The 23,694-nt window shown below is 41.5% G+C and overlaps 2 protein-coding genes and 1 pseudogene across 4 annotated transcripts in view; 1 reads left to right on the plus strand and 2 right to left on the minus strand.

Moving 5' to 3' along the window:
* Nucleotides 1-23,694, plus strand: part of GPC3 (glypican 3) — a 705,431-nt gene that overhangs the window by 304,739 nt on the left and 376,998 nt on the right. For all 3 annotated transcript variants that reach the window (XM_036740234.1, XM_036740236.1, XM_036740237.1), the window contains one exon: nt 13,400-14,094. In XM_036740234.1, the coding sequence (XP_036596129.1) occupies nt 13,400-14,094 (695 nt within the window). The remainder of the gene's footprint in view (nt 1-13,399; nt 14,095-23,694) is intronic.
* On the minus strand, nt 1,886-2,606 carry LOC118832669 (annotated as a pseudogene).
* On the minus strand, nt 6,521-8,212 carry LOC118832860 (PC4 and SFRS1-interacting protein-like). The gene has a single exon (XM_036740238.1). The coding sequence runs from the start codon at nt 8,114-8,116 to the stop codon at nt 7,106-7,108; it is 1,011 nt and encodes a 336-aa protein (XP_036596133.1). The 5' UTR covers nt 8,117-8,212; the 3' UTR covers nt 6,521-7,105.

Here is a 23,694-nt window from a genome sequence, read left to right on the forward strand (position 1 = left end):
ATTTGCTTTTTTCTGGTGTATTGTTCTTTCAATTTAAATTGTTAGAGTCACTGTATATATTGTTTTCTTAGTTCTGCTTATTTCACTGTGAATCATTCCATGCTTCTCTGTAATCATCACACATCATTTCTTAATTAATATACCATTATATTCATGTACCACAATCTGTTTAACCATTGCCCACATGATGAGCTTCTACTTTGTTTCTAATTCTTAGCTAACAGAAAAAGTTCTGTTTTAAATATTTTTGAGTATATGGGGACTTATTTCTTATTGATGACTTCCTTAGAGTATAAGCCCAGTAATGGAGTCTCTGGTTCAAAGGATGTGGTTTTAGTCACTTTATATGCATAATTCCAAATTTCTTTCCCAAATGGTTGTGCCATTTAATAGCTCTACCCACAATGTATTAGTCTGCTTTTCTTTCCACAACCCCTCCAACATTAACTGTTGCCATTTGTTGTCATTTTTGTTAATTTGCAGGGGATGAGGCAAAACTTCATGATTGTTCTGATATGTATTTCTCTTATTATTATAGATTTGAAGCGTTCTTTAATGTGGTTGTGAATAGTTTGCAGTTCTTCCTTTGAGAACTGTTCAGATTCTTTGACCATTTATCTATTGGGGAATGGCTATTAGTCATATATATTTATATGTATATGTATATATACATATGTATATATATGTGTGTGTGTATATGTGTATAGATATAAAAATAAATGTTTATATCTCTTAATACCAAATCCTTATCAGAAAAATTTGATAGACTTTTTTTTCCATTCAAACACTACTGTTCTTATCCTAGATGTATTAATGTTGTCTGTGCAGAAGCTTTTCAGTTTCAAGTAATTGAAGTTACCTATTTAATCTTTTGTAATTGCCTCTATCTCTTGTTTAGTTAAGAATACATCTCCTACCCATAGCTGTGAGAAGCACATGATCTGTTTCTCTTCTAATTTTTTTCAAGATATAATCTTTAATATTGAGACCACATCTATTTAGATTATATTGTGAAGTATGGTTTAAGGTGTTAGTCTAAGTATAATTTCAGCCAGACTCCTTTCCAATTTTCTCAGCAATTTTTATCAAATAGGCAATTTTTCCCTAGGTAATTCATGTTTTCTGCTTTATCAAACACTAAATTATTAAGTTCTGTTACTTCTGAATCTCCCTTGTCTAGTCCGTTCTGTTGATGTTTCTGTTCTTTAACCAATACCAGGTGGTTTTGATGACTACTGCTTTCTAATGTAGTTTGAAGTCTAATATTGTTTGAGGTCTGAAAGTGCTATATTCCCCCTTCACCCATACTCCTTTTTATCATTTCCCTTGATATTCTAGATCTTTTGTTTTTTTCAAATGAATTTTGTTATTATTTTATCAATCTGTAAAGTAACCCCTTGGAAATTTGATTGGTATAGCATTAAAAGTGTAAATGAATTTAGGTACTGTTGTCATTTTGAATATATTATCATGGCCCAGGCATGAATATTCCTCCAGCTCTTTAAATTGTTCTTTATGTCTTTAAGGAGCACTTTGTGATTGAATATATATAAATCTTTTATGTGTCTTGGAAGGTTGATCTCCAAATATTTTATGCATTTTGTAGTTATTTGGAATGGGATTGCTGTTCCCATTATTTTTCTTGTGTTTTGTTATTATTTTATAGACATGCTGTTGATTTTTGAGGATTTATTTTGTAACCTGAAACTTTGCTGAAATAATTGTCTGAATTAGTATTTTTGCTGGCTTCCTAGGCTTTTACAAGTAAACCATATTATGGATGGTTTTATGTCCTCTTTACCTATCTTTATTCCATTCATTCCTTTTTTCTTGTCTGATTGCTATTGTTTTTTTTATCATTTCTCTAACTTTATTCATAAATACTTTATACAAAACTCTGGGCACAAGCCCTTGGGCCCCCTGAGAGGGCTTGTGGCTGTAGAACTTGAGGTCGTCTAGATGGAGGGCTTGGTTCCCCCTCAGGGAGGGAACGGTAAATAACAGAAATTCAACGTCCCATGGGACCTGGTACTCTCCAAAGAAGGACTCTTCATCTCTAAGGATCTGGTGGGAGAAGTCATATCGGCCAGGGCCCCTGAGGACATAGAGGGACCTAGGTTCCAGTAGCAACTCCAGACATTCTTGAGGATCTTGGGTGTCAACTGGTCACATAACACTGGGGGAGAGCAAGGAGAGCCCTGCAATGATGCCGCCACAGAATTTGATGCTGTCCACATGGGGCTTGATGTAGCCATTTTGGTGGAGGTCCAGGACATGAACCATTGGAAGCTAGGCCAGAGCTGGGGGGAAGGCAGCTACCTGAACCCGCTGCAGAATGGCCTGGCTGGCCTCTGACCAGTATGACTTCTCTGTCTCCCGGAAACCGCGTCCTAGTGGTCATACTCGTAGCAGCGGCGCCGCTGTTTGGGCTCCAGCTCCCGTCTCAGCGCCTCCTCCACCACTGAATTCAAGAAGTCGGGCCGCACCACAGCCGCTCCCTGTAGCTGGCGAAGCGCGGTGGGCCCGGAGCCCCGCAGCCAGCCCGGCCAGGCTCCCAGCCCCCGTGCCCGCAGTGCCCCCAGGGCCAGGAGCCAGCTCCAGACCATTGTCCGGCTGCCCCGCCAGGTCAGGCAGAGCACGGGCCCTCCTTCTGGCCCCTGATTGCTATTGTTAGCATTTCTAGAACTATATCAAATAATAATGAGGAGAGTGGGTATCTTTGCTTCACTCCTATATTTATTGGAAATGGTTCTGGTATATCCCCATTGCATATGATGCTTGCTTTTGATTTTAGATAGATGCTTTTTATGACATTAATAAAAGGTCCCTCTATGCCTATACTTTGCATGGTATCTAACATAAAAGAGTGTTGTACTTTGTCAAAGACTTTTTCTGCATCCATTGAGATGATCACGTGGTTTTTAACATTTTGGTTTTTAATATGATTATGTTAATTGTTTTCCTAACATTGAACCATCCTTGCATCCCTGGTATGACCCCCACTTGATCATAGTGAATTACTGAAGCCTGTTTGATAGGATTTTGTTTAAAATTTTTGAGTCAATGTTCATTAATGATATTAAACTATAGTTTTCTTTACTATGTTTATCAGTCCTTGGTTTAGGTATTGAGTATATTTGTCTCATAAAAGGATTCTTGTATCATGCTTTCTTTCTCAGTTTTTGAGAATAATTTATGAAATATAGGTACTAAATGTTCTTTAAAAGTTTGATAGAATTCTGCTGGAGTACTTTTCTTTGGTAGTTTCTTTATAGCTAGATCTATTTCCTTTTCTGAAATTGGGTTATTTGACATCTCTATATGGTCTTCTGATAGTTTGGGTATTTCATGTTTTTGGAGATATTCCACCAGTTCTTTTGTGTTTTCAGTTTGGTTGGCACATAGCTGTGCTGAATATGTTCTGATTATTATTCTATTATTTATTATTATTTCTTCTGGTTTTACTGTGATTTTATGATATTTGCTATTTTATTGATTTGATTTTCTGCTCTATTCTAAATCAGATTAGCTAAGGGTATATCAGTTTTATTACTTTTCAAAGAACCAGCTTTTAAGTTTTTAAAAAAATAATTTCTGCTTGTTTTGTTTCAATTTATCTATTTCTACTCTAATTTTTATATCTCTTCTTTGTGTTTATTTTAGGTTTATTTATTTGTTGATTTTTTAATGTTTAAAAATGTATATTCAGTTCATCATCCCTCTCTTTTTCTATTTTCTTAGTGTATTATTGTAAGGCTATGATTCCCCCCCTCCTCCCACCGAGGACTGCTTTAGCTGCATCTCAGAAATCTTAATGATGAAACATACTATCATTTTCTTTTACCTGGTTTTTAATTGTTTCTATGATTTGTTCTTTGACCCATTCATTATTTAAGATTTCCTTGTTAAGTCTCCATGATGGTTTATATGTTTTGTTTGTGGTCCCTGAGCCAATTTCTATTTTTATTGCATTATGGTCGGTAAAGGGTATAGTAACTATATCTGCCTTTCCCCATTTATTTGCAATATCTCTGTGCCCTAATACATGGTCAGTTGTTTGTAAAACTTCCACATGGCACAGAGAAATATTTATATTCTTTTGATGTTTCATTTGGAGGATGTCATAAGTCTTTTAACTCTAGTTTCTTTAGCAATTTGTTCAGTCCCATATTTTCCCTTTTTAAAAATCAGTTAGACTTATCCAAAACAGAGCAAGGGATATTGAAATCTCCAGTAACTATTGTACTACTGTCTGTCTTCTTGAAGCTGGGATAATGTTTCCTTTATGAATTTGGATGTTAAATCACTTGGAACATATAAATTTATTACTGGTATTAGTTTGTTGTCTATGGTTTACTTCTCCATAATAGTTTCCTTGTTTATCCCTTTTCACTTTTAAAATGTTTGTTTTTGCTTTGGCTGATAGCATGATGGCAACTGCTGCTTTTTTAAATTCACTTGATGCGTAGTAAAAAAAAATTTCCCACATTGTTAGTTTTATTTTGTGTATTTCTTTGTTTTTTAAACATGTTTCTTGTAAGTAATAGATTATAAGGTTTTCTTTAATCCATTCACATTTAAAGTTATAAAAGTTAGGTTTATATTTTCCTCCATCTGTTTCTATAACTGTTTTGTTCAAGTTATCCCCCCCTTCTGCTGTAAATACAGTATTATGTTCCTTAAGTTATTTTAATTTTTTAAGGTGGCCCTGTTCTCACTGGCTCTTTTTCTCTCACCCTTGATCCCCTCTTTTCATTTGTTACCTCTTTTCTTTAGGATTTTATCAGTTCCCTATTCTCTCTTTTTAAAAATCTATTTATACATTTCCCTTCTTCTTTTTTCTTCTCAGTCAAGTAGTTTCCCCCCTCCTCTTCAGCTATTCCTATTTATTAGTTTTAAAAATTTCATTTTTTGCCCCCTTTCCAGAAAGGTTTTCTCTGGATGTCTTAATTATCCATCTTTTCTGTCTATTCTAGATCCTCATTCTCTGACCTTATATCTAAACTTATTGAAAGGGCACCTGGGAATAAGTTCTTTCTAACTATTGACATTCCTTTTAATATCATCATTTCCCCCACAGCAATCCTACTTGACTGTAAATTAAATAAGCACTTATTAAAAATCAGAGGAATCAGGGTATAATGGAAAATTCTGGACTTGAAGTCCAGAAAGATGGAGCTTCAAACCCCAGTTCTACCATTTACTATCTGTGCAACCTTAGGCAAATCATTCAGCCTCTCTAAGCCTCAGTTTCCTCATCTGTAAAATGTAATACCTCAGTGTTTGGTGTGATCAAGTGAAAAGCATTTTATGAATCTTAAATCATAATCTAAATTTCACGTAGAGTTGCTTTTAAAAAGTAGAAGTATTACTATCTCCATAGAAACAAAGGGGACCCAAGGGACAATGGAAAACGTGTGGAGGTTGTGATCAGGCTGAAACAGATTGCCAACAATCTGTTGCCTGTCAAAATTTTGTGGAATACCTGGAAAAAGAGGTAGGATGTCACCCCTTGCCAACACAGAGTTAGAGCAAAGGATGAAATCTGGAATTTTGCCCTAGTATTGGTAAAATATTTAGACCCTCAGGAAGTCCTCCATTTTATGGGGTAGAATTTTAATGAGGATTTAAGTAAGGAAAGCTATGGACAAAAATGGCACAGAAGGTATGAATGAGGCAGGTAGGTGGCATAGTGGAGACAGTGCTGGACCTGGAGTCAGGAAGACCTGAGTCCAAATCTGGCCTCCTTTTTACTAGCTGTGTGACCCTGGGCTAGTAACTTTACCTCTGTCTGCCTCTTTAACTGGAAAATAGGAACAATAATAGCACCTATCTCCCAGGGTTGTTGTGAGGATCAAATGAAATGTTTGCAAAGTGCCTGGCTACATAGTAGGTGGTGAAATAATGCTTATTCCCTTCCCTTCCCCCTAGTTCTTCACCCTGTATCAAGCTATGCTTCTAAGAATCAAGTACCACCTTGAAAATTCTTGTCCCTTCCCCTTGTTTTGCTTTTAAACCCATTTAACCCTACCCAAGACCATCCAATTTGTTTTCTCACCTTGAACCATATTCTTGATCCTGGATGCCTCCATCTCTTCTTGCTTCTGATCTGGATACTGCTTTCTTTGTCTGGCCCAAAATCTTGAAACCCCACCCCTCCCAAACCAATTATGACTTATTGTAGGATGCTCCAGTCACCTCCCTGAGTGGCACCCTCCCAGCCAGGGCCCTTTCTTGCTCCCAGAAATAGGGAGGCTTCCCCATCCACCCCAAGATTTCCTCCCACCATGGAAGTTCCCGGTTCTGATGCCATCCAGGGACTTGTGTTGGAAGGGACAGTACCATAAGGGTAAAGGTGGGCAACTGTAACCCTCCCAAACAACATAAAGTTGTTGGTAACTAAGGGACTCCCCCAACCATTTTGTGACCTCCCCCCACTATTGTGTGGTCCCCCTCCCCCTTCCCAAAGGAATCCCCCCTCCAAAAACCCCAAAATGTCCTAGAAATAATAAAACAGAGATAGATTTGCTGAATAATCTCTACCACTTTAATTTAGCTGTACTAGCAGTACTAAGTTAATTCCAATTTTAACCTGTTTTTAAAATAGTACCAAATATCATTTAGAAAAGTCAAGGATTTCTGTAAACAAAAAGTACAGCCACGAAAACAGTAAACAATTAAAGCGCAAAGAAACACCAAAGATAGGGCACAATTTGCCCCTTTTCAGGGGTGCAGTAGATGACGATTCCAGTTCAATACCTAGCTTAAAAAGTCACCTTTTAAGTCTCCAATTCTTGATGTAGAGCTATCTTCTGAACTCAAAGCTTGCTGCTTTCACACAAACAGTCCCTTTTTGAAGCTAAGTAAAGAAACACCTGCGGGAAAGGTAGAATGTGCCTCAGAAGAACTTATTTAACAGTCAAAACAAAAAAAGATAAACACTAAAGTTCTCAAAAACTTTTCAACACAGGAACAAGACTTTTTCACTGGGGTGGGAAAAACAGGCTTCTGGGTGTCACAGGATCGTCATCTCTTGGGTGTTTCTCTTGTATATACTTTGTCTTGAGCCACACAGATGGTTTTTTCTTCTTTTTTCAAAATTTTTTTACTGAAGGTTACACGCAGCTTGGGGTTCCACCTCCGCCTCCTCCTCCTTCTCAAACTGGCCCTTTAACGCGCCCTTTCTGTGAACAACTTCAAAGTTCCGAGATAATCTTCTTTTCCTTTCACCTTCTTGTTCTTCCCCCTCCTCCTCAGAGTCGGAAGGGATGACGCCAGACACGATGGTTGCTTTCATAAGTTTTCTTTTTGGGTCAACTTCTTTCTTCATTTCTTTTTTGCCAGGATCTTTTTTGGGCTTATCTTCTTCCTTCTCGCTCTCCTCGTCCTTTCTCAGCTGCTTTTTGGGTGGTTTATCTTCTTGTCCCTTTTTCTTGCCTTTCTCTTCCTCAGGAACCCCCTCTCCTTCTCCAGGATTGGTCAGCTTGTACATCTTGGCCTTCCCTTTGGGGTTGTTCATCCTAACTGCAGCAGGGGTAGGGGAGGGAGGAGGCCATAGTTTCCCCTTTTTGGGACTCACCTGAGGAGTCAAGGTGGTGGTGGATGTGGTGGCCTTGGCTCCCTCTATCTCCTCAGCTTCCACGGACTTCTCCGCTTTTCTCTTTCTCCCTCTGGGAGCACCCGCAGTGGACGCAGTGGCTGAGGAGGATGCCGAGGCCGCAGCAGCAGACTTGGGGGGCATGGAGCCATACCTGGGTTTCCCCTCGCCATCTCCCTTGGAAGAGGGCCCCTCCTTTTTCCCACCTTCCATCTCGGTGTAGGCAACAGGTCGCTTCTTGAAGGGTTTCACTCGGGGGTTGTGGTCGATCTCCCACAGACCTTCGTTGAAGCCTCGTCTCTTGTTGGGTTTGCCGTACTTGGCCTTGTTCTCAGAGTAGGGGAAGATGTCTTTGGGGGCCAGGAAGGCCGTCTCGTGAGTGCCGAAGAAGAAAATGAGCAGCTTATTATGTGGGGGTTTTACCACATCATCGGGTACCTCGTCGACTCTGGCAGGCCAATGGGGGTAACCCTTCATCTTGGCGAAGATCAGATCTCCAGGCTTGAAATTGTAAGTCATGGTGACGGCTGCTGGGGCTGAGCCGCTGAAGCCTGAAGCGGTGGCCGAGGAGCGGGAGCCCAGTCGGTGATGCGGCTGATGCGGCAGGGCCGCGCGGTGCCGGTGGCGGCGGCGGTCGGGCCGGGGCCGGGGCCGGAGCGGCGGCGGCGGCAGCGACGCGGCGGCTGCGGTTGCTGCGACAGCGGCGCTGGCGGCTGTCTCTAAGGCTGCGGCAGCGAGAAGGCCGGAGCCGAGAAGCCGGAGAGCCGGCCAGACGCGGGCAGCTGCGGAACAGCGGCGGCAGCGACTGAAGAGAGAGAGCGAGAGCGAGAATGAGAATGAGATCGAGCAGGCGCCGGAGCTAGAGGCTGAACCGGAGCGAGCGAGTCAGCAAGCCGCTCCTCCCGCTGCTTAGCCAGCCAGTCACTCAGACTGCGGGGCTGGCTTGTAGGCAGTGAAGTGGCACGGGATGTATGCGCCTGCGCATCCGCCGCCGTTGGCGTGGCCGTTGGCCTTGGCCTTGCGGGGCTGGACTCCCTCCCCCTCCCCCCCCGCACCCTCTCCCCCCACCCCCGCCATCAACCTCCCCCTCCCCCGCGAGCCGCGAAGGGGAATCTCGCATGCCCCTCCTCCCTGGGGTGCGATACCTTTCCGTCTCCCCCCTCTCGTCTCGCCTCTCCCGTCTCGCCTTTCCCGTCTCCCCTCTCCCCTCTCTCGTTTCGCCCCTCAGCCTTGCCCCTCAGCCTCTCCCGTCTCCCGACCCCCTCTCACCGTTCCCCGATCCCCTCTCCCGTTTCCTTTCTCCGTCTTGTACAAAACGTTCGTGCGCTGTGCTCCTACCCAGAGCTAGGCTGCGGGGACTTGGAGACGTTCACTCCCCCGCCCCTCGGCAAAAGTCTTGGATAGAAAAAGCCCCTTTTCCCTCCTCCTCCCCTTCCCCAAATAACACACACCTTCAGATGCGTTTCACGGTCGATCCTAGTAAAATGAAATCACTGGTCTGATCTGCCGACAGTCACTGGAGCTTCTGAAAACCCAGGTTGCAGGAGGGGAGAAAAGCTGAGCATCCCTCTGCACCTGCTGCTGGTTGCTATGAGGCGCCGGGGGAGGGGAGGGGGGCTTCCGTGAGCAATTACGTGCAATGCAGCTGTTTGGCCCCCTGAAGTAGATAGGAATGGCACATTCTAGGCAAACCGGCTTGCTAGCTGTCACCCCCAAATTTGCATTCCACCTCCAGCCTATCTTAGGGTGCACAAGCTTCCCCCTATTCCTGGAATGCACTGGAAAATCCAGAGCTCTGCCTGTCAAAATCCTGAGCTTCTCTGACTCCACCCCCACCCCACCCCCTCTTTGCTTGTTAATGCACTCTTCCTACTCAAATGATTTCGTATTTACTTATCCTTATACCTGTTGTATTGCCCCAATAAAAATGGTTTGTTTTTGCCTTTTATATTTCCCCCCAACACCCAATATACTGTCTTGCACAGAGCGGCTCCTTTGGGGAAAGAGGGGGCGGCGGCGGCGGCGGCGACAGGGGGGAAGGGGGAATGAATGGAAGTGGAGTTCAAACCTAGGATTTCAGTGGCATAGGAAACTCTATCAATGTAGATTAGGAATTTGTAATCTTAGACTGTTGCTTAAGAGCACCGAGACGTTTAGTAACTGGCCCATAGACACACAGCCAGGATGTGCCTGAGAAAGGACTTGAATCCTGGTCTTTCTGAGGACATTTCTCCATCTATAATACCATTCTGCCTCTGACTCTCTCTTTTAATTTCATTTAATTTAATTTTATGTGTTAATCTTGAACTTAAACACCAGAAAAGGGCATTTCCATGCACACAACAGACAATAAAAAGAGGATGCTATATGAAGCCATGAATCTCCACGTTACACCATTTTCTAGCTCCCTCTCAATAAAATCGTATTGTGCCTATTTCATAAACATTTAGTGAATTTGTTTCAGCAGGAAAAATAAAGGAGTGAAGGATGGAATTTTACCTTCAAAGACTGCTTTTCAGAAGCATTGCTATTTTATACATTGAATGCTATACTGCTTTTTAAACCACATCTTTAAAAAAATAATAGTAATACTATTTAACATTTATACAGTGTGTGCCAGAAATTTTAGTGCAGTTTTAATCATCAAGGTTAAAATTTATTTCAAAAAATTAATTGCAAAAAATCAAAATCATGTATATCATATTATTAAAATTCATACTGTAGTTGAATGTGCATAAAATGCCAACTTGCAAATCGCAATCCTCATAATTCAACATTTACATCTAATTACTAAAAATGCAACTTCTTTTTGTTTTATCAGAATGCTAAATTTTTATAACTTTGAAGTGAGATTTTTTTATTTGAAGAATAATTGGAAATGCAGGTAGAAAATTTTCAAGTAGATTGTATTTTTGTATGCTATATATGTATAATAATATATATACATAATATATGTATATATTTAATTTTTTTGAATTAAAGAATAACTAAAATTTTAAAATATATTATTTTATTAAAATAATCTTGTATCAGGCAATGGGGTATAGAAATCTATCTTGCCCTACAAGAAAATAAGGGGAAAGGGGGGAGTGGGATGATTGAAGAGAAGGCAGAGTGGAGAAAGGGGCAATCAGAATTTATGCTATCTTAGGGTGGGGGAGGGTAGAAATGGGGAGAAAATTTGTAACTCAAAATCTTGTGGAAATCAATGTTGAAAACTAAAAATATTAAATAAAAATAAATGAATCAATAATTTTTTAAATGAAAAAATAATCTTGTATCCACTTTAAAAAATATGACCATAGTGCCTTACACGTAATGTATACAAATATACACATATATACTTCATCTATGGCATACACACATATATAGGTATTTTACACTTAGCAAAGCACTTAAACCATTTTATTTTATTTGATCTTTACAAATGACTCTGTGAGGTAGGAGCTATTATTACCCTCATTTAAAAAAAAAAAGGAAAGACAGAGGCTAAGGTGGTATTCTAACTTAGGTTTTCTAGACACCACTTCCAGTTTTATATCTATTATACTAAGCTGTTTTTCCCCCTTGGGAATTTCCTCATTTGGAGATGTTCTGTTTTGTGGGTCTGGAAGACTTTTAAGGCCTCTCCTATTAGCACTATAAGAAAGCCAACTCAGGGCACCTGGGTGAACTCTGCACATGGCCATAAGGCAGAAGCTGTAGGCTATAGTCCTGAGGACTGCCCCAGCTTCTCCCTCCCTCTGAACCTTCTGAAGGCAGCAGATAAAAGCAGGAAGAGCCAGACCCTCCGGATTGATGTCAGAGGTTGGCCCACTTTGCTATAGCCTGCAGGGCTGGGTGTTCCGAAGGCAGGGAAAGAAAAAGTCAGGTGAAATTCTTCATGACAGAGTCTTGCTCTCTAGAATGTGTCTCCTGTTCTAGGTGGCTTTTCTCTTTGACCCTCTGTGCTGTCTTTCTGAGACTATCTTGTGTGCCAGGTTATTAAGCTTCATCTTTGGTGCCCCCCTCCTGAGCCCTTTCCTGATTTCTTGGTCATACCTGTGAGGTCAGAGTGCATGTGATTCCAGGTTTTGTGGAGTCAAAAGTTGGTATGGAATGGAGAAATCCAGATCTAGAAGTTTAATCCTCTTCACAATACCTTGACAGCACTTTGTAAATAATAGTTAACAGCTTTCATTTCATTAATACTTTAAGGTTTACAAAGCACTTTTTTTTTTACAATTCTTCAAGACAAGTCAGTGTGAATATCCCCATTTTACAGAAGATGAAACTGAAGCTCAGAGGAGGTGAACTGTGAGCTATTATTAAGTGTTGCAGATGGATTCAATCCCACATCTCCTGATTTTAAGTGCTGACCCCCCCCCCATTTTCCAGAAAAAGGTGACTATTCTAAATTAATGTTGGAAGCCTAGCTGACTTTCCTTGCCATCTTCATAACTTGCCGCAAATGTAATGAGCCCAGGAATACAGGGACAGTGTTTTACAACCTTGGGGGAGGGAGAGGAGAGAATCTGGGCCAGATGGTGAAAGTAAACTGGAGTGGCCCTTGTGTTTTCAGTAACAGGGCTATTGGGCTAAGTGAGCCCAAGAAGCTGTTGGAACACTGCTTTCTAGGCGAGACACAAGGGGAAGTCATCTGATTTTTCAAGGCTCATGAATTGGGATTGTCTGGAGCACATCTGTCATGGACCTTTGCACTGTGGAAGTAAGCTAATGAAAGAAAGGACTGAGTCGAATGTAAATGACTTAGGCAATTGGACAATTGGTTAGTTTGCTGTTTCACCCTCTCCCAATTCACATAGAAATACATACACACACACTTGTTTCTTTTCTAAATATTTTCTTTTTTAAAGGAATATGAAGTTGGGTCTTTAAAGGAAAGTAATTTGTGTCTAGTGTCTGTCAGACAGTTTTGGGGGGGAATAAGATGGTGAAACCCACTCTCTATCTATCTCCAGCCAATGGCACTAATTGGCTCTTATGGCAAGTGGTAGCAGCAGCAGATGTAATCATGAACAGTGGTCTCCATAGAGAAGCCACGTTCCCCAGCATTGTGAAAACTGAGTGCCCCAAAGAAGCTTAGTTATCCTTCCAGCTGTTCAGCATGAAAATACTAGAGGTGCCCTTTGAAATCTCCCCTACATTCTTGATACCACGTAGCAAGATGGACAGATAGGTGCATGAATTTGCTTTCCATCAGCTACCCTTTCTGTGGATTAATTCCATTTCTAGTACTGACAGTCTAATCTGTCAGTTCACTCAAAAGCTATCTGGAGAAAATCTACAAGAAATGATTAAATTCTTGATAGCTCTTATGCCTGGGTCAGAGCTTGCTTTTCCTCTAGGGCTTCACAAGCTTAAACTGCTTCATGAGGTTATATAGTGTTAGTTTGTGGTCAAGTATTTATCTCTGTCTAAAAATGAAAAGTCTGGAAATAGAATTCCTATTTAACCAAATAAATCAATAGGAGAGACATAACTTCTCATTTAGTCTATTTTTAATCAATATTGTCACAAAAGCTAAAACATTAACTGGAACCCTGGGTTGTTGTCATGTGAAATGTAATTTGTATGTTTAAGAATTTATGGGTAAGTCAGATTTTTGGCCTTCCTGTCCCATGAGTGATGTTGCTTCCTAGGAACAAACAAATCCAAGAGTAGAGACTAAGCCAGAGTTGGATATGAGTCAATGATTTTAAACCAAATTGTGCCTTAATCACCATACAAATAGAGACATTTCTAATTAATTTGCACCTCAGATTTTCTCATCTGGATTTGTGGGTTTTATTTGTTTTGCAGAAGCCTTTGAGATTGTCGTCAGGCATGCCAAGAACTATACCAACACCATGTTCAGAAACCAGTACTCCAGCATGGCCCCCCAAGCTTTCAAATTTGTGGGTGAATTTTTCACAGATGTCTCCCTCTACATCCTTGGCTCTGACATCCATGTCAATGATATGGTCAATGAGTTCTTTGATGGCTTGTTTCCTGTGATATACTCACACCTGATTAACCTTGGTTACCCGGAGGTCTCCTTGGAAATGGCTGAGTGCCTCCGTGGGGCAAGAAGGGACCTCCAAGTCTTTGGGCACTATCCGAAGATCATCATGACCCAGGTGTCCAAGTCACTGCAGACGACTCGAGTCTTTCTCCAGGCCCTGAATCTCGGAATTGAAGTGATCAACACAACTGACCACTTAAAATTCAGCAAGGACTGTGGCCGGATGCTTCTAAAAATGTGGTACTGTTCTTACTGTCAGGGACTGGCGGTGGCCAAGCCTTGTGCAGGCCACTGCAGTGCCGTGATGCAAGGATGTCTGGCTAGTGTTGTCGAGATAGACAAGTATTGGAGAGAATACATCAGCTCTCTGGAAGAGCTTGTTAAAGGGATGTATAGGATCTATGACATGGAACACGTCCTACTCAGCCTCTTCACCCTGATCAGAGACTCTGTGCTGTATGTCCAGAAGAATGGAGGAAAGCTCACCACCACCGTGAGTACTTAACCTTTAGTGATGAAATCTGGCTGACCCACTAATGATAAGGTGATCTGGTGAGTTGTAGGGTGACCTTGCTGGTGACAGAGATAAAATGCCCTTTGACACTGTGCTGCCCAGTTTTTTTCCTGATTTTGAAGCCAGAAGTGTGCATATAGGAAGGGGTTAGACTCCCTTAGAGAACATTTGCACAGAGCAGATGGTGAAAACCATTTTTAAGCCAGCTGTATGAGGTTAATGTGGCATTCCTTTAGCTTAGCTATTACTAATTCTTATCATTATGATATTTTTCCAGTATATGACCCATAGTTACTTATAATTTCACAGGACAATCTCAGTGTCTGCCCCTCCAATACATCTTTCATAGTGATCTTTCTACCATAGATCTGCACTCCTCGGCTCAGAAATATTCAGTGGCTCCCTGTTGCCTACTGAGTAAAATACAGATTCTTTAGCCTGGCATTCAAGGGCCTCTGTAACTGTAAAGACCTATTCACCCTACTCTTTCAAATCTGACCTTGTATCCCCTCCATGTTCTTTGGGCCACAGCCAAATGGAGTCCCTCTGACCCCAGAGTGCCAACAGTGCTCCACCACCTGCTTTTTCTGGGTTATGTTCCCTATGTCTGAAATTGCCCCCTTCTCCCTTCCTCCCTCTCCCTCCCTCTCCTCTTCTTCCTCCCTCCTTCCCCCCTCACTCTCCTTCCCTCTTTCCCTCCTTCCTTCCTTCCTTCCTTCCTTCCTTCCTTCCTTCCTTCCTTCCTTCCTCCTCTCTCTCTTGCTCTCTCTTTCTCTCCCTCCCTCCCTTCCCCCTTGTCCCTCTCTCCTTCCCTCCCTCCCTCCTAATTCTTATCCATTTTCTAAAGTCTGATTCCATGCCATATGCTATGAAATCTTTTCCATGATTCCTCTGTCAGCAACAACCTTCATTCACCATTAGACCTAACAGAATCCTTTGTTTTAGAGTTCTCTAGCACACTTAGCATTTTCTCCTCTGGAGTATTGTCATCTGAGTTTGTTTTCTGTAGAGACTACTGGATCCCAGAGGGCAAGGACCTGGTCTAATCTGAGCACAGTTCTCTGCTTATGGGTGCTTAGTGAATGTTTGTTGATATTCAAAGGTACTGCCCCAAACTAAGGTTACCACTGGGAAGCCTGGATATAATAGGGCACTAAATGAATCTGTGCCAGAGATTCATGATTTCGTTGATGGAAGGGCTCTTTCCATTAAGGGAGTTTGCAACCCCAAGGGCATTTTCATTGAGGCACAAATTGCTTGAGGTGACTTGGAGGCCCCTTCCAACCTTTAGGCTTGGGAGTTCTCTGATTCATCACCCCCAGAATTACTTGGACCACAATCACTCTGGATGTGGAGGGCTTTCATGGAAACAAGGGTTACCCAGAATGGCCACTAAGGAGCAACTTGAATTGGCCAGGCACTGTGGAAGTCCTTTAAAAACACGTATGCTAAGAAAATCTTTTATTGTACGATGAGTGGAAAGATCCTCTGTGCCAGTCTCATTCTTCAGTAGCACATCATTTCCCTGATTGTCCTATAACTGGGGACCTGGATCAGGGTCTAAACTAATGTGCAGACACCTTTCAGCAGACATGAGAAAAATGAAAGTCAAGGACCTCTGAAAGAGCTCCCATTTCTCAAGTTCTTTGGGGTTTGAAAAGGACTTCCTGAGCAACCCAGGAGGTAGGTAGTGCAAGTAATGATTGACCTCATATTTAGAGGAGGACTAAGGCTCAGAAATAGGAAATTATTTGTCCAGGGTCCCACAGCTGGGATTCAAACTTGGATATCCTGACTCCAAATCGAGGGCTATTTTCACTCTCCCATACCACCTCTTTCCCCCTGAAAAACCAAAATCGGAACCAAAAAAGCCCGAAAACTCAAAGCCACTCAGTGGCTGTCCTGTAAGCCACCCTAAGGCAAGGAATAGTGGGTTTTTGTTTTTACTTCTGTGTGTCCCAACACTTAGCAAGGGGCCATATACAAAGTAGGCAGTTACTGTTTGTTCAATTGAATAAGAAGACTAAAGTAAATCTTCTATGTAAGAATGTTTGGGAGATGTGTCTGGCCGCCAGTGGATCCATAGTTCTAACACTTGCCTCCACTCCTCCTGTTCCACCAATGCTTTGAGAAGAGATAGTAAAAGGATTAAGTGAAAATTTTGGCTTAATTATTAGATGAACAATTATTGATATATTTTATTTTTTTATCACTGTAATTTCCAAATGTAACCTCCTCCACCCCAAACACAAAGAGAGCCATCCCTTGTGATAAAGAAAAGAAATAAAAAGAGAAAGAAAACAAGTCAGCAAAAATAACTAATATATCAACTGAGCCAGCTAATATATTCAATATTCTATCGCCACATCCTCCCACTTCTGCAAAAAAAGGAGGGAGGTGCATTGTCACCTCTCTTTTTCAGAGCCAAGCTTGATCAATGAATCACATAGTGTTTAGTTTTTAAATTTTGTTGCTATTCGTTTTTTTCATTTACGTTGCTGAGGTCATTGTGTATATTTTTTCCTGGTTCTTTTTGTTTTGTAGTTCATATATCTTCCAGGCCTCTGAATTACTCATATTTCACTTGTTAAAAATTTAAAGAAAATTTAAAGAAATGGAATTTGAGCAGGAAGGGACTTTATGTCCAATTATCCCCTTTTAGAATGGAGACAATCAAGTCCCAGACAGGAGGAGAATTTTTGTTTTCCAAGGCCACAGGGTGTCACTTGCTGGTAACTAGAACCCATGGCAGCTCTTCCTTAGTTCCCCTAAGACTAGGATTTTTGAATGCCACAGAGAGCTTGGTTAAAGTGGTTATTCTGAGGTCTCATCTTGTATTATATGTAAAATAAATGCATTGTTCTTGCTTTTATGACCAGTGACACATAGTGTTTTATATCAAATGGCAGAAAGCAATCATTTACAATGCATGGCCTGTTTGATTCTCAGCATGTGTCTCAGAGGGGCCTGGGTGCAGAGGACAGGCTGACATTTCTGGAGAAATAGGAGGAGTGAGGGTGGGCACAGACCACTTAACTGCATGCAGGTTATCAGACCCATAGGATGCCCCAGGCACAAACACTGGCAGCCCTACCCTTAACTCCCTCATTTTCCATTTCTGAGAAAAAATACAATTCTCTCTGTCATTCCTAGGCAAAGGTCACCTGTAGCTGAAACCAGTGGGCAGTTTGCAAATGGCCATTCCAGAGACTTTTCAGGTGTCTGATTGACTATGTCAGCTTGTCTATGTTTAGCTTCCTAGAAACAATACCTGGTTGTCTGAAACAACGTGGGGGTATCTTTAGGCTAATTGACAGTGCACTGGAGATGGAGTCTGTAAGACCTGGGTTCACACGTCACCCTTAAGCACTTATTAGCTGAGTGACCCTGAGCAAGTCAGGTCACCTCTCTGCCTCAGTTTCCTCAAGCATGAAATGAAGCATGGCTCCTTCTACCTCTAGCACTATGATCTAATCATTGTTATGAGGGACTTTTGCTCTTCTAAGTGAATCCAGCAGTTATGTTTTTGTAAAAGCAACTGTACAGAGCTCTGACCTTGGAATCTTGATGTTTGCTTAAGTCCTAGCTATGCCATTTACTAGCTGTGTGATCTTGGCCAGGTCATGTATCCCTTTTGAACCTTGTTTTCCTCTTCAAAATGGGAAAAATAATGGTTATCTGACTAAACTCACGGGGTGGTTGTAAGGAAAGTGCTTCAGGCATTATAAAGCTCTCTAGAAAGAGGAGTAGTAATTATAATTACACTATATAAGATTATAGGATTTTATAACCAGAAAGGGCCTTAGATTTCATTTTATCAAGCTGCCTCACTTTACTAAGACCTAGAAAGAGGAAGTGGCTTGCCTAAGATTGCCAGATAGTTTTGAATGGGATGGTTTTTCAATCCACAAACCACAACATCAGGTGTTACCCTTGTTGTTCCTCCTTCATTCTTGAAGAGGACCAATGATGCTAGGAGGAGGATGTCTTGACTTGCAAGTTAATTGGATTTAACTGAGGCAGGGTTGTGCTAAGTCCACAGCCTCACTCTCTCCTCTAGAGTCGTCTGGGTCCTGTGACAAGACATAAGTCAGGACTACTGGAAATGGCCCCAGATGCAGTGGGGAGACCTTGGCCTTTTTAAGCTAAAGCCTCTCCCAGGTCTCAGTTTGTCTGAGGCAATGCCCTTTCACTGATTCAGAGATTTAAGGCTAGGTAAGAAATCAGGCAAAAGATGACCTAGTTTGCCTACTCAAAAAAATAATCAATCTAGGAGGGGAAGACCCTCAGGGTTTCTGTCCAAAACAAACAGCTGCTATTTACATTCACTCTGAGCCATAAAAACTTAATGACCCAGTGAGGTTTGGGCTGGGACCTATTATTGGCCAATCAGTGAGAGTCAAAGTGATTTGGGTTTAAGGAATAGTTAAGTAGCTCTATTTGAATCCCAATTGGCTTTATCAAAGCCTGGTTTTCCAGAGCTCTACTTCAAGAAATCATAAATAAAACTTCTTGGGACAAAAGAGTTAATTATTCTAGGTTGTTTTGGTTTTTAGAATAAATAAGTAGGGAAGAGAAAAAAAAATCTAGCCCCCAAACCCCAGGATATCTTGCGAGGTTTAAGCAAGCAAAATTTATATTCCTTTGGGCAGAGCACCCAAAGGTAAAGGTATCATTCCCCATGTAGACAGAGGGGTGATTTCATATCTATGAGGACCTCCCAGGTAAAGAAACTGCCTGTACCAGGGCAAGTGGGCAATTTCTTTAAAACTGAGAGAATTTCCCAGTACATTGAAAATTTAGTGACTTGTCCAGGGTCATAGAGTCCTTATGTGTTAGAGCCAGAATTTTAACCCGGGTCTTCCTTGCTTTTTCCATTATGCTACTTCTCTTGTATTACTCAGACATGACATAAAGGCTGGTAAGAAAACCACAGAATGTCCAGGCTATAAGAAGCTGCAGAGATCGTTTAGTCCAACCATAATATTTATGAGTAATATTGCTATAATCTTTTTTTGTTGTTTTCAGTCATGTCTGACTCTCTGTGAACTCCATTTGGGGTTTTCTTGGCAAAGATCCTGCAGTGGTTTGCCATTTCCTTTTCCAGGACATATTACAGATGAGGAAACTGAGGCAAACAGGGCAAAGTAACTTGCCCAGGGTCACACAGCAAGGCCAGATTTGAACTCAGGAAGATTAGTCTTCCTAAATACAGCCCTGGTGCTCTATAAATATACCACCCAGCTGCTATAATCATAGATAATACCAATAACAGAAGTAGTAGCTCTGATGTCCATAGTATTTGTTACACGATTTTGTCACAAGATACCTTCCCCATAACAGCCTGTAGGCAGTGAATACAAGTTGTGTTATCAACATTTTACAGAGTAGGATGCTAAGGCTCAAAAAAGTGAAGTGCTTTGCTTGAGATCACACAGCAAATTGGTGATGGACTTAAGATTAAAAGCCAGGTCTCCTGACTTTCAATTCAACAAGCATCTTTTTCCCTAGACCCTGCTAAACCAAGTCTTTCATTGTTCTAAAACAACACCCCCCACACACACCCCCACTGCTAGACAATGGGTTTTGCTTAAAATCTCTTTTTTAAGCTACTGAGACTCTTTAATGTCAGACTTGAGCCCAGAGCAAACAAATTCAAGTAGGATAGTGTGTTTCTGGAGGAGATTTATAATGAGAAGCCTGACACTGTCCCAATGATATTGTTGTAAATGGGTCTGCTTTGACTCTCCATCTGCATTCTAGAACTAGAAGAAATTTCTTTGCCCCCAAGAGATGATTGAAGGAGGGTCTTTTGATGAAACCCTCCTTATTAACTGGATCCTCACGTATTAAATTCCATATAGTATACCTGGAAGCCAACACAGAAATATACCTTGTCCAAGAAATAGATTTCTACCACTACTGTCTCACCCAAATTGATGAGTGCCACAGGCTTATTTTTAAAAAGAAAGCAGTTTTCAGTTCTGAAGATGATGATGAGCATCATTCACACACGCACACACGCACACACGCACACGCACACAAACACACACTTGCGGTATAGACACTGAATGTTTCATGTAGAGTTCATTTGCTGGATTAAACTCTGTGTGTGTGTGTGTGTGTGTGTGTGTGTGTGTGTGTGTGTGTTTCTCCCTAGGAAGTTTCCTGAAGCTTTCTATGCTTTTCCTCTCTGATCTAGCCCCTGTTTTCCTCTTCCCCCCTCAAGGTAATTACTCATAGCTCCTCATCTGCTTGTTTGCACTTGTATTTTTCCACTTTCACTTGTATACTCTACTGATTCATCTCTGCATCGGGGCTTCCTCCCCCACAGTCTCATTACTTTGGCTTGTTATTTGCGTCATTGAATGTTGCTTAGAATTGCAACCTCTGCCACTGCTTCCCAGCCCTCCCTTTCTTTCCTCCTCCTCATATCCTTTCTTGGTGCATTCAGGCAGAGGAGCATCACAGAACACAGAAGGAAAAAGGAGCCTTTCCATTTTAGCCATTTCTATCTGTTCCAAAGGCAGGAGAAGCCACATATGTAGTAAAAATTGATGTGTGTTAACTCGAGATGCGCAATCATCACCTTGGTGACAGGATTCTGGGAGTAAAGCTCTGTGGGTGATGGGAAAAGCAATGGATTGACAGCAGGAGGATATGGGTTCAAACCTTTGCTCTGACCATCACCAGCTGTGTAACCTTGGGGAGATGGCTTAAACCAGAAGTGTCAAACATGCAGCTAAGAGCCACTCTCGAGTGAAGCCAGAACCGGATTAAAATGTAATTGGGAAACCGTTAACAAAATAAATGAAAATACAATAAAACACAAATAATACTCCATTTTAAAATTAAGTCAGCATGTAGCTGCAGGCATCCTTATGTAGTGACCCCTGTTTCTATTTGATTTTGACACCACTGATTTAAACTCTGATCCTCAGTTTCCTAATTTAGGAAATGGCATTAACAGCCATTGTCCTGCCTGCCTCCCAGGCTCATTCTGTAGCTTTATCTGTGGGATGAGAATAATGAGGGTTAGGGGAGAATCGTGGTAGGGAAAGTTCTTTGTAAACCCTGTAGAAATAAGAGCCATTGCCACCCCAACAACATTATAGCAACTAGTGTTACAGTTTGTGAAGTACTCCACATATAGTATCTCATTTGACCCCCATAATAACCTTGTGAGGCATGCGATATCATTATCTCCATTTTACAAATGAGGAAACTGAGGCTTGGGGATTTGCCTGCGGTGACACAACCTCCTGTAAATGTGAGAAGCAAGATATGAAGCTAGGTCTTTGAGATTCCAAATGCAGTATCATTCCCTGTGACAGACTGCCTCTCAAATTGTAGCCTGAGCCAGTTAGCACATAAGAGCATAGAATTTCAGATCTAGAAGGGAGAGGGAGATCCCTGAGGATCTCAGCGTTCTTTTCAGCCCCATTAATTTTATTTGATTTTAATAAATATTTTCAAGGTTTGCTTATTTTGTTTGGTTTTGTTTTGGGGGACAGCTAGTTGGTGCTGCATTGAATAGAGCCAGGCTTGGAGTCAGGGAGACTTCCCAAATCTGGCCTCAGATACTTCCTAGCTGTGTGACCCTGGGCAAGTCACTTCACCTTGTCTGCCTCAGTTTCCTCAACTGTAAAATGAGCTGGAGAAGGAAATGACAAACCACTCCATGATCTTTGCCAAGAAAACCCCAAATGGGGTCACCAAGAATTGGACGTGACTGAACAACCACAAATTTGTTTCTATATTAGTTTTTTCTAGATATGTGCCTCCCCACTCCTTCCTCTGTAATAGAGAAATGGTTAAGCCAAAACAACCAACACAATGACCAAACCAGAAAGTATATATATGTAACAATCTGTACTCATAGCCCTCCTTTCCTACCTCTCTGACAAATCGTGGGAGGGAGGTATGTTTCCTGACCCTTCTTCAGGACCAACCTACTTGGAGCCTTGTTGTTTTTGTTTACATTATTGTAGTGATTGTATGTGTTGGGTTTTGTTGTTGTGGTTTACTTCACTCTGAATCAATTCATGTTTCCCCAAGATCCCTCTGAATTATTCATATTTGTTGCTTCTTATAGCACCATAGTAGGGGAAGGGGGAATGGAATAAACATTTGTGTGATGCCTACTATGTGCCCAACACTGTGCTAAGTGCCTTTGTTAGAATTTTTTTTAAACACATCCTATCTCATTTGCTCTTGTTAGCGTTCCATTACATTGACATAGCGCGATCTATTCATCCATTCCCCACTTGATGGGCATGCACTTGATTTCCAGGTTTTGTTTTTGTTTGTGCTACAAAAGTGCTGCTTTGAATATTTTGTTGTGTATGGGAACTTCGTTCGCTCTTTGACCCCACATACTTTTCAGCTCCTTTTTCTGAATTGTCTTTCTCCCATTAGAGAGTAAGCTCCAGGAGGGTAGGGACTGTCTTTCTTTTTGCTTGTATTTTTATTGCCATTGCTTAGCATAGTGCTTGGCAAATGGTTAATGCATAATAAATACTTGATTTGGCATATATGACCAACAGTGAAGCTCTATATTTTTGGGGAAGAGGAAATTGAGATCCAGAGGTAGAGAGACTTACACAGTATCATATAAGTAGTATTCAGCCTCAACTTCTCTGATTCTAAATCCTATGCCTATCTAGGGCACCTAGGTGGTATAGTGGATAGGGTGCTGAGTCTGGAGTTAGGAAGACCTGAGTTTAACAGTGACTAGTTGTGTGACCTCAAGCAAGTCACTTAACTTCTGTTGGTCTCAGTTTCCCCATCTGTAAAATGGGGATAACAGTAATGCCTACCTCCCAGGGTTGTTGTGAGGATCATGTGAGATAATAGTTATAAAGCATTTAGCCCAGTGCCTGGCACATAGTAGGCACTATAAAGTAGGTTCTTTATTCCCTTCCCTCCTTTCCCCCAGTGCTCTGTCACACTAATGCTAATTTGGTCTTCTTCTCCAGGCCAATAAGCTCCATATAGAGGAAAAAACAAAATGGAACTCTTACCCCTGCCCAGCTGTTTCACATGTGTGCCCTTGGTCACAATGGGGGGGTTATATGAGAATGTATAGATGGTGTGATGCAAACCCATCTCTAACTTCTCGAAAAAAACCCCAACTCAGAGGCCATGTCCTACTTAGAGTAGATTAGGAACATTTTCTTTGTATAATTAGGTTATCATAAGGAGGTCTATCTGTTGCCAGAACCAGGAGATGGCTGATTTTGCACGTCACTTACCTATTATCATCTAGGTTTTAAAGAACACACTTGTTGGTGTGAAGTTTTTGGCATCTTTGTTTTTTATTTAGAGACAGAATGATGTAGTGGAAAGAGCCTGAACTTGCAATAGGAATACCTGGTGTGAAACCACAGGCAAGGAACATCACTTATCTCGGCCTCAGTTTCCTGCCTCAAGTGAGGATAGTGCATATGCTACCTATGTCACTGGGCATTTATAAGGGAAATGCTTTGTAAGCCCTAAAGTGCTATAATTTATCCATTCACTCAACAAACATTTACCCTCAACTTTAAGTCCCAGGAGTTGAGTTTTGAAGCTTGGCAC

Source organism: Trichosurus vulpecula, chromosome X, assembly GCF_011100635.1.
Source record: "Trichosurus vulpecula isolate mTriVul1 chromosome X, mTriVul1.pri, whole genome shotgun sequence".
Taxonomy (NCBI): Eukaryota; Metazoa; Chordata; class Mammalia; order Diprotodontia; family Phalangeridae; genus Trichosurus; species Trichosurus vulpecula.

Coding starts and splice junctions, on each gene's coding strand:
- LOC118832860 (XM_036740238.1), bottom strand. CDS start 8,116: ATGACTTACAATTTCAAGCCTGGAGATCTGATCTTCGCCAAGATGAAG.